Below are 13,633 nucleotides of genomic sequence, written 5' to 3' on the forward strand. Positions count from 1 at the left end.
TACCGTTTAAATTTTGTTCAAACTTTCTTAAATTTCCGCCTGGATTTTAAGCCTGGGCAGGGCACGAATTGAAGCGAAGAGAATTAAGAAAACGTATATTGAGTTCTAGGTGCGCAACATATTTGCAAGCTCTTGCCTTCGTATGTCAATGAATGTGTGACCACAGCAACAGAATAAACTTGAAAATGGACGCGATGCTTCTATAAACTCTGCAGTACGTATAAGGCAGTAGTAAGAAGAACTGAACGACCTTCATGATAACGGGCAATAACTTGCGAGTAGTAAGAAGGACAAGAATGTGACCAACATTTAAGAGAATAATTTAAAAGTGATTTACAAAAATTGTTCTCTCAGCTGATATGTTTACAGTTTAAAAAAAAAATTTCAATATCTTTTCATAATTTACGCTTAACTTGGTGGAAAATCAGAAGCCATGCAAAACTTTCCAATCCATTCTAAACTATATAAATACCATAAGACATTTTATTGATTTTGCTTAATTTTATAAAATGAACATTGCCCCCCCCCCCCCCCCTTCCCCTTCCCCACCCTACAAACATTATATTTATGAACAAGCTGAATACATATAGAATTCATTGACTTGGCTTAAATATATTGTAAGCATTATTCACCCCACTGCCGAATTGATTTATAAAAACACCAGTGAAAACATTATAGTCTGGTAAGGCCGATCATTACACACCCTGCACCGCTTCGCTGAATACAATTCTTCATTTACTTTTGTGATGAAATACCAAACATTGTGCTTAGTTTTCAGATCAAACCCTTGCATGGAAAGGAGCTCAAAGCATGAACTGGCACAGTCCAAATCTGCAAAAATTAATGTCTTTCATAAAGATCTTATTATTTCTTACGTACTTGCGCCATAAATAGCTTCTTGTCATGAGAAACCTAACATAAAATAAAGTCCATACAATATACCTACGCTGTCCAAAAATTGTTCAATTAATTGTTGTATTGAAATCGCTATTATGAAACCAATTTCATTGCAATAGATGAAAAATTTGACTTCCTGCCACATAAAATCACACTCTTTCTAAGAACGGTTATGTACGAGGGAGTTCAAAAATTTGATCTATCGGATTCAAATTTTTTTTAGATCAACGCCATTACTTAGTGCTTTTTGTTCCAGTCTTTTTTGTTTTCAAAACGAATCGCTCTCCGGGCAGCGATTGGGAAAATGTTTCAATTCAACCTACTTTGAAGGAATGTGTGAAAATTGCAGTATATTTGTACCCTACACCACTTGCGGTACAAATTGTGCAAGTGTATGCGACACCCAGAAGTACTTGCCGTAAAGCTATCGTTCATTATAGTAATAGATGCAGTATCACTTTCTGGATCGATTAGGTACGTCTGCCTGTCCGTCCGTCTTGTTTTTTGTGTTGAACCTGCAGACTACAATTTTATGGAATTTTTTTTTTTTTTTTGATGAAATTTGATACTGTGACTTGGTCTCGAGTCAGTTCACTTTTTCGAGCGCTTCTTATATAACGACTTTTCCAAATAAGATATATTTGTAGGATGAGGAGGATATTTAAAGTCTGCCGGCAGCAGACTTTAATATCTTCTTATTTAAGGCATATGACGATTATTTCAAAATAAGACGTCGAAAAGGGTGTCGCTTCAAGCAATTTCAAACTGTGTTGGTTCTTGGGACAGAGGGTAAATTCCAAAAGTGATTCTGATTCGATCGATATAATAAAGTACATCTTCTCTGCCAAGTTCTTTTGGCTGTTACATACATCCGTATAAAGTTAATATACTCGGAATAACAAGCGGTATAGGTACAGCGCGTAAAAAAATTCATAACCAATAGAAAAAACGAAAAAAAACTATGGTCATTATAAATAAGATATATTAAGATTACAAGTTGAAGCTCTAACCATGGGGCCACCTTACAAAAACAATAGTAACAATATAACAAAGACCAAAGCAACTGTAACATAATAGAGCAATAAATTAAATGTTATAAAATAAATAAAGCTTTACCTCAAGCGATTGCAAGCAAAGTAAGACAAAGGTGAAAAGTATGTATTTTCGTATGTCGCCAGCTTTCCGAAGATTTATAAATAATTTTGTCAATTCTGTTATAAGTTTTCGAAAAAAGCAATGAATATACCTTTAAAGAGTTTCTCAGCTCTTTATTTATAACTTAATTGTTAAAAATATTAAAGTGATCATTGAATCTAAAGCCTTCAGATACGTTCTTGAATGGTTAACTATAAAATAAATGTTACTTAAGGCTTTTAATTTTTTTTTTTTTTTTTTAGTTAAGAAATAATTTAAGTATGGAAAAGAATTTATATTTTTCATATTCACAAAAGTCTAGTGATCCCGACTAACGTCAAACAAAAATTTTAATCGTTCTGGGACGAATTTTGAACACTGATCATCTTAATGATCGTAAATAATCTTGGATATTGATCCGTCTACATTCCCTTCGTATGGGACCTTTAGGTCACCCAATGCTTATATATAGACATTTTTTACAACGAGATTCGCTGTTGTTTGGAGATTGTTGGCCCTAACACTTAAGAATTTGTCTTACAAAGCTCCTGAGAGGCTGACACATTTGTCAATAAATGAATTTTCTTTACAGCGTTAGCTGCACTGTAGATGGAAGGCTGCTCAAGACATTCCTTCGCAATTATCGGTTGTACTTATTATTAAACAAAGTCAATGTACAAGATAGTACACATCAGTAGTTAACAAAAACTACGCAGTATTATTATATACGACCAAGCGGGTGATCAGGTCTACTCAAAATGAGAAGCAACATAAACTCTGCTGAAATGCAAACGGCAGCAAAGCAAACAAACGTTGCACATATAATCTAAAAAACCCAAGTAAAAACACTATTGTATTGACATGACCCACCGATAAAACTTCACACCACTTCACGTAATACAGGTATTCATGCGAGGACTTTTACAAATAAGGTACCCTATAGGAACTAGTTGAAAAACTGTTTCGATCCAAATCATTTTCGATAGCGTTCGTTCGTTCTTGGGCGTGGCAGTGCAAGAAATTTAACTAAAGTACCGCAAGAGTTATGACCTGTAGGCTGAACACAATAAAATAAGAGGTACAGACGGACAGACTTGCTCACTGAGTGAAGCGGTATGATAAACGATGATTCTACCTCGTATCCTTGTGGGTGTTGCATATATCCGCACAAGCTTCTGGCGTTTAAGTTGTAAGTCGCAAATTTTCGAAATATATTCATAGAGTGCAATGCGTATTTCCGATCGGATTATTTTTACGAACACTCAGTCATTCGAAGCACATAGTTTTAATATTTCTCACATATTTTCGCGTATAGAATAGATGAGCGTGAATAATTCAAATAGGACGAAACTGTTTTTTAAACCAAATCCCATAGATGGTTTTATAAATAAAATAAACTTGAAATAGTAATAAAATGTGATTCTTAGTAATAGTTTATGGCGATGAAATGATGACGTAAAGTATAGTATTTAACAATCCGACCTTAACATACATTGATGCCTTAACTTTTTCTCCTTATAACAATGCTATTGCGAAAAGGATTTAAGTAAATAAATAAATAAAAAAGAGATAAATCAAATTACAATGAAATAATGTAAATGATATGTGTTTGTCACATATGCAAACAAGGATATAACAATAATTACCTGTCAAAATCATGCTTATGTGAAACCTTTTAACTTACTTACCTCTCTCTTACATAAGAAATCTTGTATTGTTCTTGCAATTCTTCCATGAAACACTTACACAAAAATCTTATGCTTGACGTGTCACTTGTTATGTCGAACAGATGCCTTTTTATATGTAATTGTATGCACACATAAGATACGATTTTATATTAGTAATGTGTTTCCATATTTTTTTTTTTTTTTTTTTTGCCTTTTCGTTGGGATAATAAAAACCTGCAGAATTGTTGGTTCTAATGGTTCCAAGAATGAATCATCGTACTTCAGCCATATGTTGTAAAATTAAACGCTGAAAACGATTGTTTCATTCTAGGAAACCAAAAGAATTTCAATTACCAATAAATGATAACAGCAACAGCAATAGCAACAGCAACAACAATAAAAACAAGGTGAAGTTCAAAACAAGGTGAGTTTAAAATTTCATTTTTTTTTTTTCCTTTTCTTTTCTCTTTTCTTTTTTCTTTTCATTCATTTACATAAGAGTTGCAGTTTGATTGATGATTTTTTCAAAAAAGACACAATGGTTGTAGCTGGAAATTTAAAAAAAAAAATTATCATGTTTTTTTTTTAGCCCTACTGATGTCTGTGGTAAAGATGCTCGTGAGTATTAGTTCTCGCTAAACAAACATTGTGTCGTTTTAAAAAAAAGCTTCAATAACAACAAACGATAATAGCACTATACACATATATGTGGCACGATGTTCAACATCGGGTAGACATTGTAACAATTAGTTAAACGTACGGGATGTGGCCTACAAACATACACTCCAAAGCACCAAATGATTTGAGTTATTATTATATTATGTGCATCCTCATCTGCATACGAATGGAGCAAAGGAAATGTTGAGAAAGAAAACTCATATCAGTTGGAGCAATATGGCGTAAATTGTAGCACAACTTAAAAACTTTATCAGTTTTTTTTTTTTTTTTTTCTTTATTTTTATTTTGATTTATTTTTCCTTTATACACAAAAACAGATGAGGATTTGATGTTAAGATCCCAGAAAGCTGCAATCGATTTTGACTTGATTTGCACAGTTTTTGTTAAGGATATAATGGGCGGGGAGGTAAGGATTTTTGTGATTTGTTTTAATTGTTGTGTTACAGTTCAAAATCAATGGTCGCTTTCAAGGGATTTCTAACATAAAAAAGCGATGCAAAAAACCATAACACGCACTACGAGTACAATTATCCTTTTTTTTTTTCTTTTTTTTTTTCTTTGCTTGTAATCTCGACTTCGATGTTATTTGTTTTCGGTTACAATTTCGATTCGAAAGAGCTGGTAGTGCCAATTGTTTTAAAAACTACACAATGTACACAGCGCAAAATTCAAAACATTTATATTTAGAAATTCAAAAACGCTACGTACAATTAGGTAGCTTTAAAAACATTTTGTGGTTTTATCCTTTTTTTTTTTTGGGTTGGACTGAGAGCAACCATTTAGCCGGCAAGGTATCTGAACAAAAGCTAGGAAGGATTGTTGTTTCTTCTAAATCCTTTGCTTTCCCTTACGTAATTCACTAAGAAATTTGCTTTTCCTCTTTGCCTTTCCGATACTGGTTGGTCTGTAACAACTGATCGTTGATTGACAAATGTTTCGATTTTTAGTTTTAAACTAAAGTTATTCCTATATTAGAAAAAATCTGTCAATACTTTGGTTTTGCTTTTTACGCAATTCCCACCCACCCCATTACTCGTGTTACCGCGTTAATTAAACAAATTTTGTATTCGCACATGAAATTGCCTGACATAAGTGTGTGCGCGGGTGAAATAGAATCTCCTTTTACTTTACTTGTTTATAAAAACAGCTGAACTTTTCAAGATATCTTTTGTGCTTGCCCAGTAACGATTAATTTACTTCATCGAAATATAGTGTTCTTGCATATAATATAAACACAACTTTTACATATGTAAAGATAGAGTTATGCACACAGTTTACACATTAACAAATGTTTACATTATTTAATGAGGAAAACAACAAAGTTCATTAAGTCAATGTTTCGGAAAATATTTCAGGCAAATATATTTCTATATAATGTAATAAATAAATGGGTTTTAAAAAATTTGAGCTGCCTTGCTTATATTTCACTGTGGAATGTTTCGTTTAAGAGACGCCGTGCCCACGGGTGTACAAGTGTGAAATGATGTTTTTTTTTTGCAAAAAAAAAACCCACTAAATTAAGAAAATAATAAAAAGAGGTTTATTCAAAGGACGCTCCATTATTAAGTACACATTTTGCCCATCTTTGGAGTAAGTTACGGATAGGACGGCTTTAAGAATATTTCCTTTTTACCGCGAACCTTTTCACATCGTCTTCAACACCATAGATACGGGCAAGCGCTAATTGGAAGAGCGTGAAGTTTCGTAAGCAAGACGCATGGGATGACACTTTCCAGTTAAATGCCGCGCGAACCGGTATTGCCATACGTGTTAAAGCATTGTCACTAAAAAGACTGCATTCCTTTGAGCCTTTTGCTCTGACTAAACACGGAGTGCTTTCGCGCCTTGGTGCCGTTGCGGACGTTACGTTTTCCTGGGTCTAACTATGAATTTTTGCGCGTAGGATTCACAAAACAAACCCACTTTAAACGTCCACGTTCGCCACGAACCCGCCCCTACCGAACACAGCAAGACAATACTATGCAGACACCTTTTCAATATATCGCTTATGAGCTTTGCATGCTTTTTGATAGCGCAACAAACTGTCATATGTATTAAATCTTTATACGACCCACTGTTTTAATAGACCATATGTTTCCCTTCCAAATGATGATTTCACATTTGCATACCTCATAACATCGATGAAAAGTAAAGACTACAGTCTTCGAAAAGTTCCCACACTTGCCTACAAATGAACAGCTATTTTATCGCTTAGTTATGACGGGCTCTAACAGAATATATATCACGCAATCTGCACATTCATGTTATACCTTAATATTGACTAACATTTTAATTCCAAAAAAATCGACGCCATAATCCCACATATTGAATACTACATCCATCTTCGCCTGCCGACATGGTCAGATATTCGGAATATTTTTATGATGTCTTGCGCAAACTCTTAAGCATACAAAATATTTCAAGAAGTTAGGTCATTTTGAATTTCGTTTCATTTTTGGACTCGCAACATAAAGCTGCCATTGCTATAACATTTGATGAGAAAGAATTACGAGGTTCATAAATGCATCCACTGTATATAGACTAATTGAGCAAAGTTGCGATTTCTTAAACAAAACTATTGCGTATTCATTTTCAACTGCCCGGATAAGTTAACAAGATAAATTGTGGCATCTGACGCTCTCAAGTAAACCCAACAGAATAGTCAAATAATCTCTTTGATCACAAGAAGTAGGTAGGGTTTGTGAGATAATAATGTACTTGGTTCATGTATTTGAAAATTGTACTACTTTGACTGTAAGTCGATGCGTTAAAGCAGGGGTTTGATTGAGTTCGTAGAGCCACATCTCTAAACCTTCCCTTGAATAAAAATTTATAATGAATTCTTTTTCCTATCTTAACATGGCTGACTGCCATTCCCGTCAATACTTAATATTAAGCAAAAAAAAGCATTGTAATCGAACAAGGCCGAACATCAAATACATCATAGGCCACATAGATTAATGCACTTTTCCGTTTATCTTCGCGATGAAATAATAAAAATCAGAAGGAAGGGAAGTCTTATTTTACTTTAGTTTTCCTATCGATAGGACAGAAATTGCACTTTGTTGCCTTATGAACATATGCTCTCCGTTACGCAGCAAGGAGCACAAAAAAAGGATCTACCTGGGCCAAGTTTGTTGCAGTTAATTTTGATGCTAATTTACTCTTATGAATATTAAAGACTTGACTGTTTCCCCCTATAAAGAAAGGCCTCCACGCGAATGATTCGATAGAAAGTGTCTCAAAAAATGTTGCCGTTCAGTCCAAGTTTCCCACACCTATTTTGTGAAAAGCTTTATATCCCACAATTGGTCCGATACAGGCCATTTTTATTACCTTTCGCCTTTGGATCAAAACATCTCAGTATTCCAAATTTTATCAAAATATTCCAAGAATATGTGATTTAGGCAGACTGGCAGATAAAGCTTAATTCGATTCGGAAAATATTCTTATTTTGAAATGCTCTAAGTTATAAAAGAGAGAATGAAAGGATATAACACCTGGGAAAAAGAGCAAGCAAATATAACCATAATAATTGTATCCTCGTAATGTAAGCCGAATAACCCTCAAGAGTCATACAAGACTCTTCATTGAACTGACAGATTAGCAAGTCACTAATATATTGACATCCCTCATTTGGTTATCACTGACACTAATTTAATTCTAATTCTAATTGAAATCCTGTTTACACACGCAGTTCTAGATCAAGTCCAATTGTAATTTCAAACCTAATCCTAATCATATGCTCAGTTCTAGATCTAATTTTAGTTCTAGTTTCAATCTAATCCCAACTCTAAGCCTACTGCTAATTCTAATTGCAATCCCAATTGTTATTCGTATTTGCATTACAAGTTCTATTTTCTTTTTCTAATTTTAATTCTTATTCTAAATCGAATCAATGGTCTAATTCTAATTCGAGCCCTAATTGTATTTCTCATTATCGTTCTACTTTCTCGTCTATTTTTAATTCTAATGCCGATTCATCTAACTCTAGTCATTCTTCGTATTTTAATTCGAATTGTATTTCTATTTGTAATTCTACCTTTAGCATTAGTATTGTTTTTAATTCTGATTCTAGTTCGAATTAGTTGCCAACACCTGTACAAAAAATTCACAAATTCAATTATCGCACGAAAGCAAAATATTGACACTCATGTTAAAATGAAATATTAGAAGTTTATTAAATGAGTTTATCAATCAAAGTTTTTCTTTGAAAGTGAGTTTCGGCGAAAAATGTATCCGTTACAACTTGAACAACAACCTGAGAAAGCATATAAATTTATGTATATATAATATATATAAAATCGTATGTTTATGCTTCTTTACCTATTAAGCAAGGTATCAATGTGCTTTAGAAGAAAATCAGACAACGCTATGGCATTGGTGCCAGTCATTTTGTTGTAGAACATCGTTTCCCCAACGGAATTTTGAAATATAAGATAAAATATTAGTTTTCTTCTCTTCAAAATATGATCAAATTTGTGAAAAACAGTCCCCTATGGATGAATTTATTAAACTGGATCTTTCATCTCCGATGGGGCTTGCAAAAGTTCATCTTTACCTTTTTCTCTAATTTCTTTTTAACGGATCCACACATTAATATATAGTGCCACAGTTTTAACTGCTTTTGTTGATACCCAACAAATAAGCCAATGAACCCAATTACGAGCGTTCGTCTTGACTTTTCTCGAGTATCAAATATGATGAAGAAACCATAAAATGAATTTATATTGAAATACATATCATTACTGTTTTTATTGTTGTTGCAGTTTTTGAAATTTGATTTATTTAAACAATTCATTGAAATAAATAATAAACAAAAAAAAAAAATAGAGGAAAAAAGGGGATGAAGTCTATGTGATATCAGTGATACTTGCCTGTTGCTACCGAGAACTTATTTGATTAGGAATTCGCATGTACTTGTTTAGCTTTACAAACATATATACTTATGAACATTTACTCAAGCATTATCTAGATTTTATATAACATTTGGAAATTTTCTTCATTTCGTTTATTATACATTCATTATATTCTTCACCGGAAATGTGCGTAAAGCAATTATATCACGCCAACTGAATATAGAGTCAAAGACCAAACACTATCACGAATTATTCCCCTATTGTGAGCTCTTGAAATAAATATGAATAAATTGAGAGAATATTTCCGTAAGCTAGAATGATATTCATGTCCATGAACTCGTTTTTCAATAATCTAAAAACATTGAAATTATTTCCTGTATAAAACCGGATATACGTCAAAGATTTTGGCAAACAACTGTTATGTAGCATTCTTGAAACTATCTTATAAAACCTGCTGCACTAGTTTTGCATTCGAAGCTCAAGCAAAAGAACTTTCTCATAAGAAGAAACAAGTATACCACGTAGCAATCGAGAAAAATTCATTTTGAAATTGTTCGACTTTTGTAGAAAGCCTTTGATAAAAAATCAACGTACGTTTACGTAATAAATGGATTCAAGTTGTGGCTTCTAGGAAGAAGTTTCAACGCCTGTAGATTATATAAAACCTCTTGTAATTTTTTCTTCAATTCTCTTCGGAGGCGATCAACACTTTCATTGCATTACCCAAAAAGTTGATTTTTTCTTAATTGAGCATATGGAAGGACTTACCCATCAGTAGCCGAGGCTTGCATTAGATTTACTGCAGCCATATCATTGGAGCCGAGATTATTATTAGGAGTAATGTTACTTTTATGAAATTTACTGCGCATTACTACTTGCAACCATTCGGGTATAGATGGTGTTGGCGCCGGATCCGGAGTAAATCTACAAAAACGAAAAATTCATAAAGGATAGCTGAAGGCTAATCTTTGAGGTGTAATCTTTGACGCACCTAATAATCGAATTGCTATGTTTCGTCTTAGGTACCGCAAATATTTCTGTATTAGCTGATTTTTCCAAATTTGTTTCCAGCAATTGCGAGGAAGGTGCTGTTCGGCTCTTGCCAAGAATTTCTACTTCTAGATTAGACGCCGAGTGCGTTAAATCATCCGAACATTTACAAAGGTTTTGATTAGTTTTGTGTTCCGTAATACCCTCCATTTTATTTGTATCAAACTTGATCAATACTAAATAATCGAACAGATATACAAGAGAAAAGGAAAAACAAAACAAGGAAAAAGCAAAACCGCTTTGGTTTCTAATTAACACATTTGCGTATACCCCACCTCGTTATAAACTCACATTTATCCAATGAACCCAATTTCTTCACCAATGTATACATCATTTCGGGTGTCCAAAAATTTGGTATTCGGGCGAATATGGAACCACCATCGTCTGGTAACTGAAAGCCCAATTTGTGTAAAAGCAATAGAAACGGTTGATGTAACATTGTCAACGTTTGTTCGTTATTCCACTGTACCAGAGGTATTGGTTTATTTTTCACTGAAACGGAATTAAATAAAACAAATAAGAGAATTAGATACGCCTGGAGCCGAACCTCTCGCTTACACGTCGTCTTTATGTTGAGCCGTAAACTCAGAAAAAGAAAAATCAAAATCATAATTGAATTTCGCCATTCTTTAACATTCGGTGGGCATGGCCAATTGTTCCATTTTTTTACTAGTATTGTAATACTTCTCACTACATTTTCATTCAGGTATCTCCTATAGTTGACGAGTAAGGAGCAGAAAAAACCAATTTTTTTTGCCTTTCAAAAGAGAGTTGTTCTTGGAGGGATAGGTAGACTAAGTCAATTAAGAAAGTGATTATGTATTGCACAATAGTTCTGTTTTCTATAGCAAGAGTTTCTGTAAATACTTTTAAGAATTATTCTTCTTCTTTTTCTAGAGCACCGCAAATCAGCAACCAAGGAATCACTTCGTTTAGTATTGAGAATTAGTTCACTCGTTTTTGAACAAAACTTGCTTCTTCGCCAGTTACTATTTCACGACTCTTTTGGTTACGGAATAGAGCTGTAAACTTTTCATATATTCCGTGCCCTCACTCTTTGCTTGTTTACGGAGGGAAACCACGTCTATTTTGGGGTCAGGTTCTATGTTAAGTTTTCTCTAAGGTTTTTCTAACTATTCTGTGCAAAGTCTATCATTTAACCGTTCGTTGGTCAGTGACCAAAAAAAGCTTTTACACCTATCCAGTCGAGGTAACATCCATTACAGTTTCTATAAAACGTATAATAAAGTAATCATTCCATCGTGTTCTCTTGAACAAATGAAAAACTTCCCAGGACAAAGGAGATCTAATGCACTCTAATGTAATGCACTGAATATTTATTTATGTCTGAAATGACTTGATCCACTATAGAAGCTAGAGCGAGACCAACGAAACGAGCTATTAAATGAGAAAGTCCATCCATCCATCCTTGTCGGATTTCCTCGTAAACTTTTATCATTATGAATGAAGTGTTTGCGCCAATATTTTTGTCATTCTATCATTCTACAATCCAACGTCATATAACACACTCTGTGTTTGACGAGCATACGAGTATATCACTAAAGAGATCGCCACAGTCTACAGGTTAATGAGAAGCTCTATGCCACGAATGCATGAAATTTTAATGTAATATGGTGATTGGATTACTTACAAATGCAATGATAGGCCACTGGTTCCATAACATACTTTAGACGCCGGCGATCTTCACATTGTAAACCGTCTCGTAACATTAACTTCACAAAACAACATTCTAATAAAAGCTTTTGAAGCCAGACTAAATCTTGTTGCTTCTTCTCTCTCACAAGAAGATCGAGCAGTATCTAATGGAAAACATTTGAAGAAATTTTTCATAAAGAAACAATAAATCAACAACAACAACAACAACAACAATAACTTATATACCTGTATATCATCCGAAGATTTTCCAGAAGCGGTGGACCCCTTCATATCAATGCCGGATTCTGTGGTACCTGAAGTAGGCGTAGTTAATAACGAACGCTGATATTCTGCATCCTCAAATTTCATTAAGTCATCATGTTCGATTATAGTGATAATATCCTTAATAATATCAAAACGAAACCAAAGAAAAAAAATTTATAACATAATTGAACTCTTCCATAATTCCATTGATTAACTAAATACCTGTTGCAGCAACTGCCTTATTATCGATATACGGGATTTTTGTTTATTACCATTGTTCCTAAATAATGAAACAATTTTGCCAACGACATCATTACTTTTCTTGCTCTGTACATAGTACCAATATAAAGTGTCTTTTTCCTCTTTGGTCCACTCCCTGTAAGAATAAAAAAATGCGTTTTAATTTTAGTCTATTTTCTCTTTTTATTGCTTTCATGATATTAAGAATTCTTTTTACTTACGTAAACGCCTCTATATTAGATTCTTTATTTAATTCGGTTAATGAAGCTGTGGGTAATGTTAAGGCATTTTTCTGCGGTGTATTGATAGCCTTATGAATAACGTATTCAATCAGATCAGACCAGTCCTGTAAGCATTGTTTAAATTGATTTATCAGTTTAAAAATGAATACTATATATGGGTTAGAAAAGTTTCGACATACATCACATAACTGATAATCGGCTTCCCATATCCGTAAATACGTTTTCAATATATGCGGTTGAAAAAGCATACCGATCTGACCCAAATCACCAGCAATATGATGCATCATATTAAATATACAGTCGTTGACGTATTCTCCATTATTATCAAAATCTTCCAATAATAAGCCATAAAAATGCATCACCTCCTGTGTTGCGAATCTAAAATTAATCCGCGAAATAAAAAAAAGATCATTTATAATCATCACATTAATCTCTTAGTATACGGAAAATGTTTAATTTATTTTATATGGAACAGAGGATGTCACTAATAATGTCAACTCAACAATGCGTATTTGAAAACTGTATCAGTGATGTTTCTTTTTTCAGAGCTTTCAATTTTTTGGCGGCTTAATTAATGCTTTCCATCACTCAATTTCGTTTTCAATAACTTCGAGTGTCTGATGTATTGGGATCACACTTCAAAAATTTGTAATTTTTTTCATTTTCTGTTAAGAATGAACCATGCTAGTCACTGCCTGCTCTAAGTTCTTCGGAATGCTCTGTTCTATAGTTAATTTGGCATTAAGAGGTGTGCATGTATATGATGTTTCCTGATTAAATATTCAACTTTAACTTATTATCGATAGTCTCGAAAAGAAATGTAGAGACATAACCTCGGAAATCCTAGCAGGCCACTATATCTCTCTCCCTCCCCTCTTCTTTTTAACCATCCCAGCGTTACATCTACAGCTAACGTCCCCAGAACTGTCGTACAAAAAAGAAGAAA

General features: G+C 33.6%; 1 protein-coding gene across 3 annotated transcripts in view; it reads right to left on the reverse strand.

Annotated features, from left to right (window-relative positions):
• The window catches only part of LOC119634221 (protein timeless), a 29,191-nt gene that overhangs the window by 3,397 nt on the left and 12,161 nt on the right, over positions 1-13,633 (reverse strand). For all 3 annotated transcript variants that reach the window (XM_038028256.1, XM_038028255.1, XM_038028257.1), the window contains 8 exons: positions 12,867-13,065; positions 12,667-12,791; positions 12,428-12,581; positions 12,188-12,343; positions 11,937-12,105; positions 10,577-10,777; positions 10,227-10,461; positions 10,004-10,159 (listed from right to left, as the gene is read on the reverse strand). In XM_038028256.1, coding sequence (XP_037884184.1) covers positions 10,004-10,159; positions 10,227-10,461; positions 10,577-10,777; positions 11,937-12,105; positions 12,188-12,343; positions 12,428-12,581; positions 12,667-12,791; positions 12,867-13,065 — 1,395 coding nt within the window. The remainder of the gene's footprint in view (positions 1-10,003; positions 10,160-10,226; positions 10,462-10,576; positions 10,778-11,936; positions 12,106-12,187; positions 12,344-12,427; positions 12,582-12,666; positions 12,792-12,866; positions 13,066-13,633) is intronic.

Source organism: Glossina fuscipes, unplaced genomic scaffold (genome assembly GCF_014805625.2).
Source record: "Glossina fuscipes isolate IAEA_lab_2018 unplaced genomic scaffold, Yale_Gfus_2 2, whole genome shotgun sequence".
Lineage (NCBI taxonomy): Eukaryota > Metazoa > Arthropoda > Insecta > Diptera > Glossinidae > Glossina > Glossina fuscipes.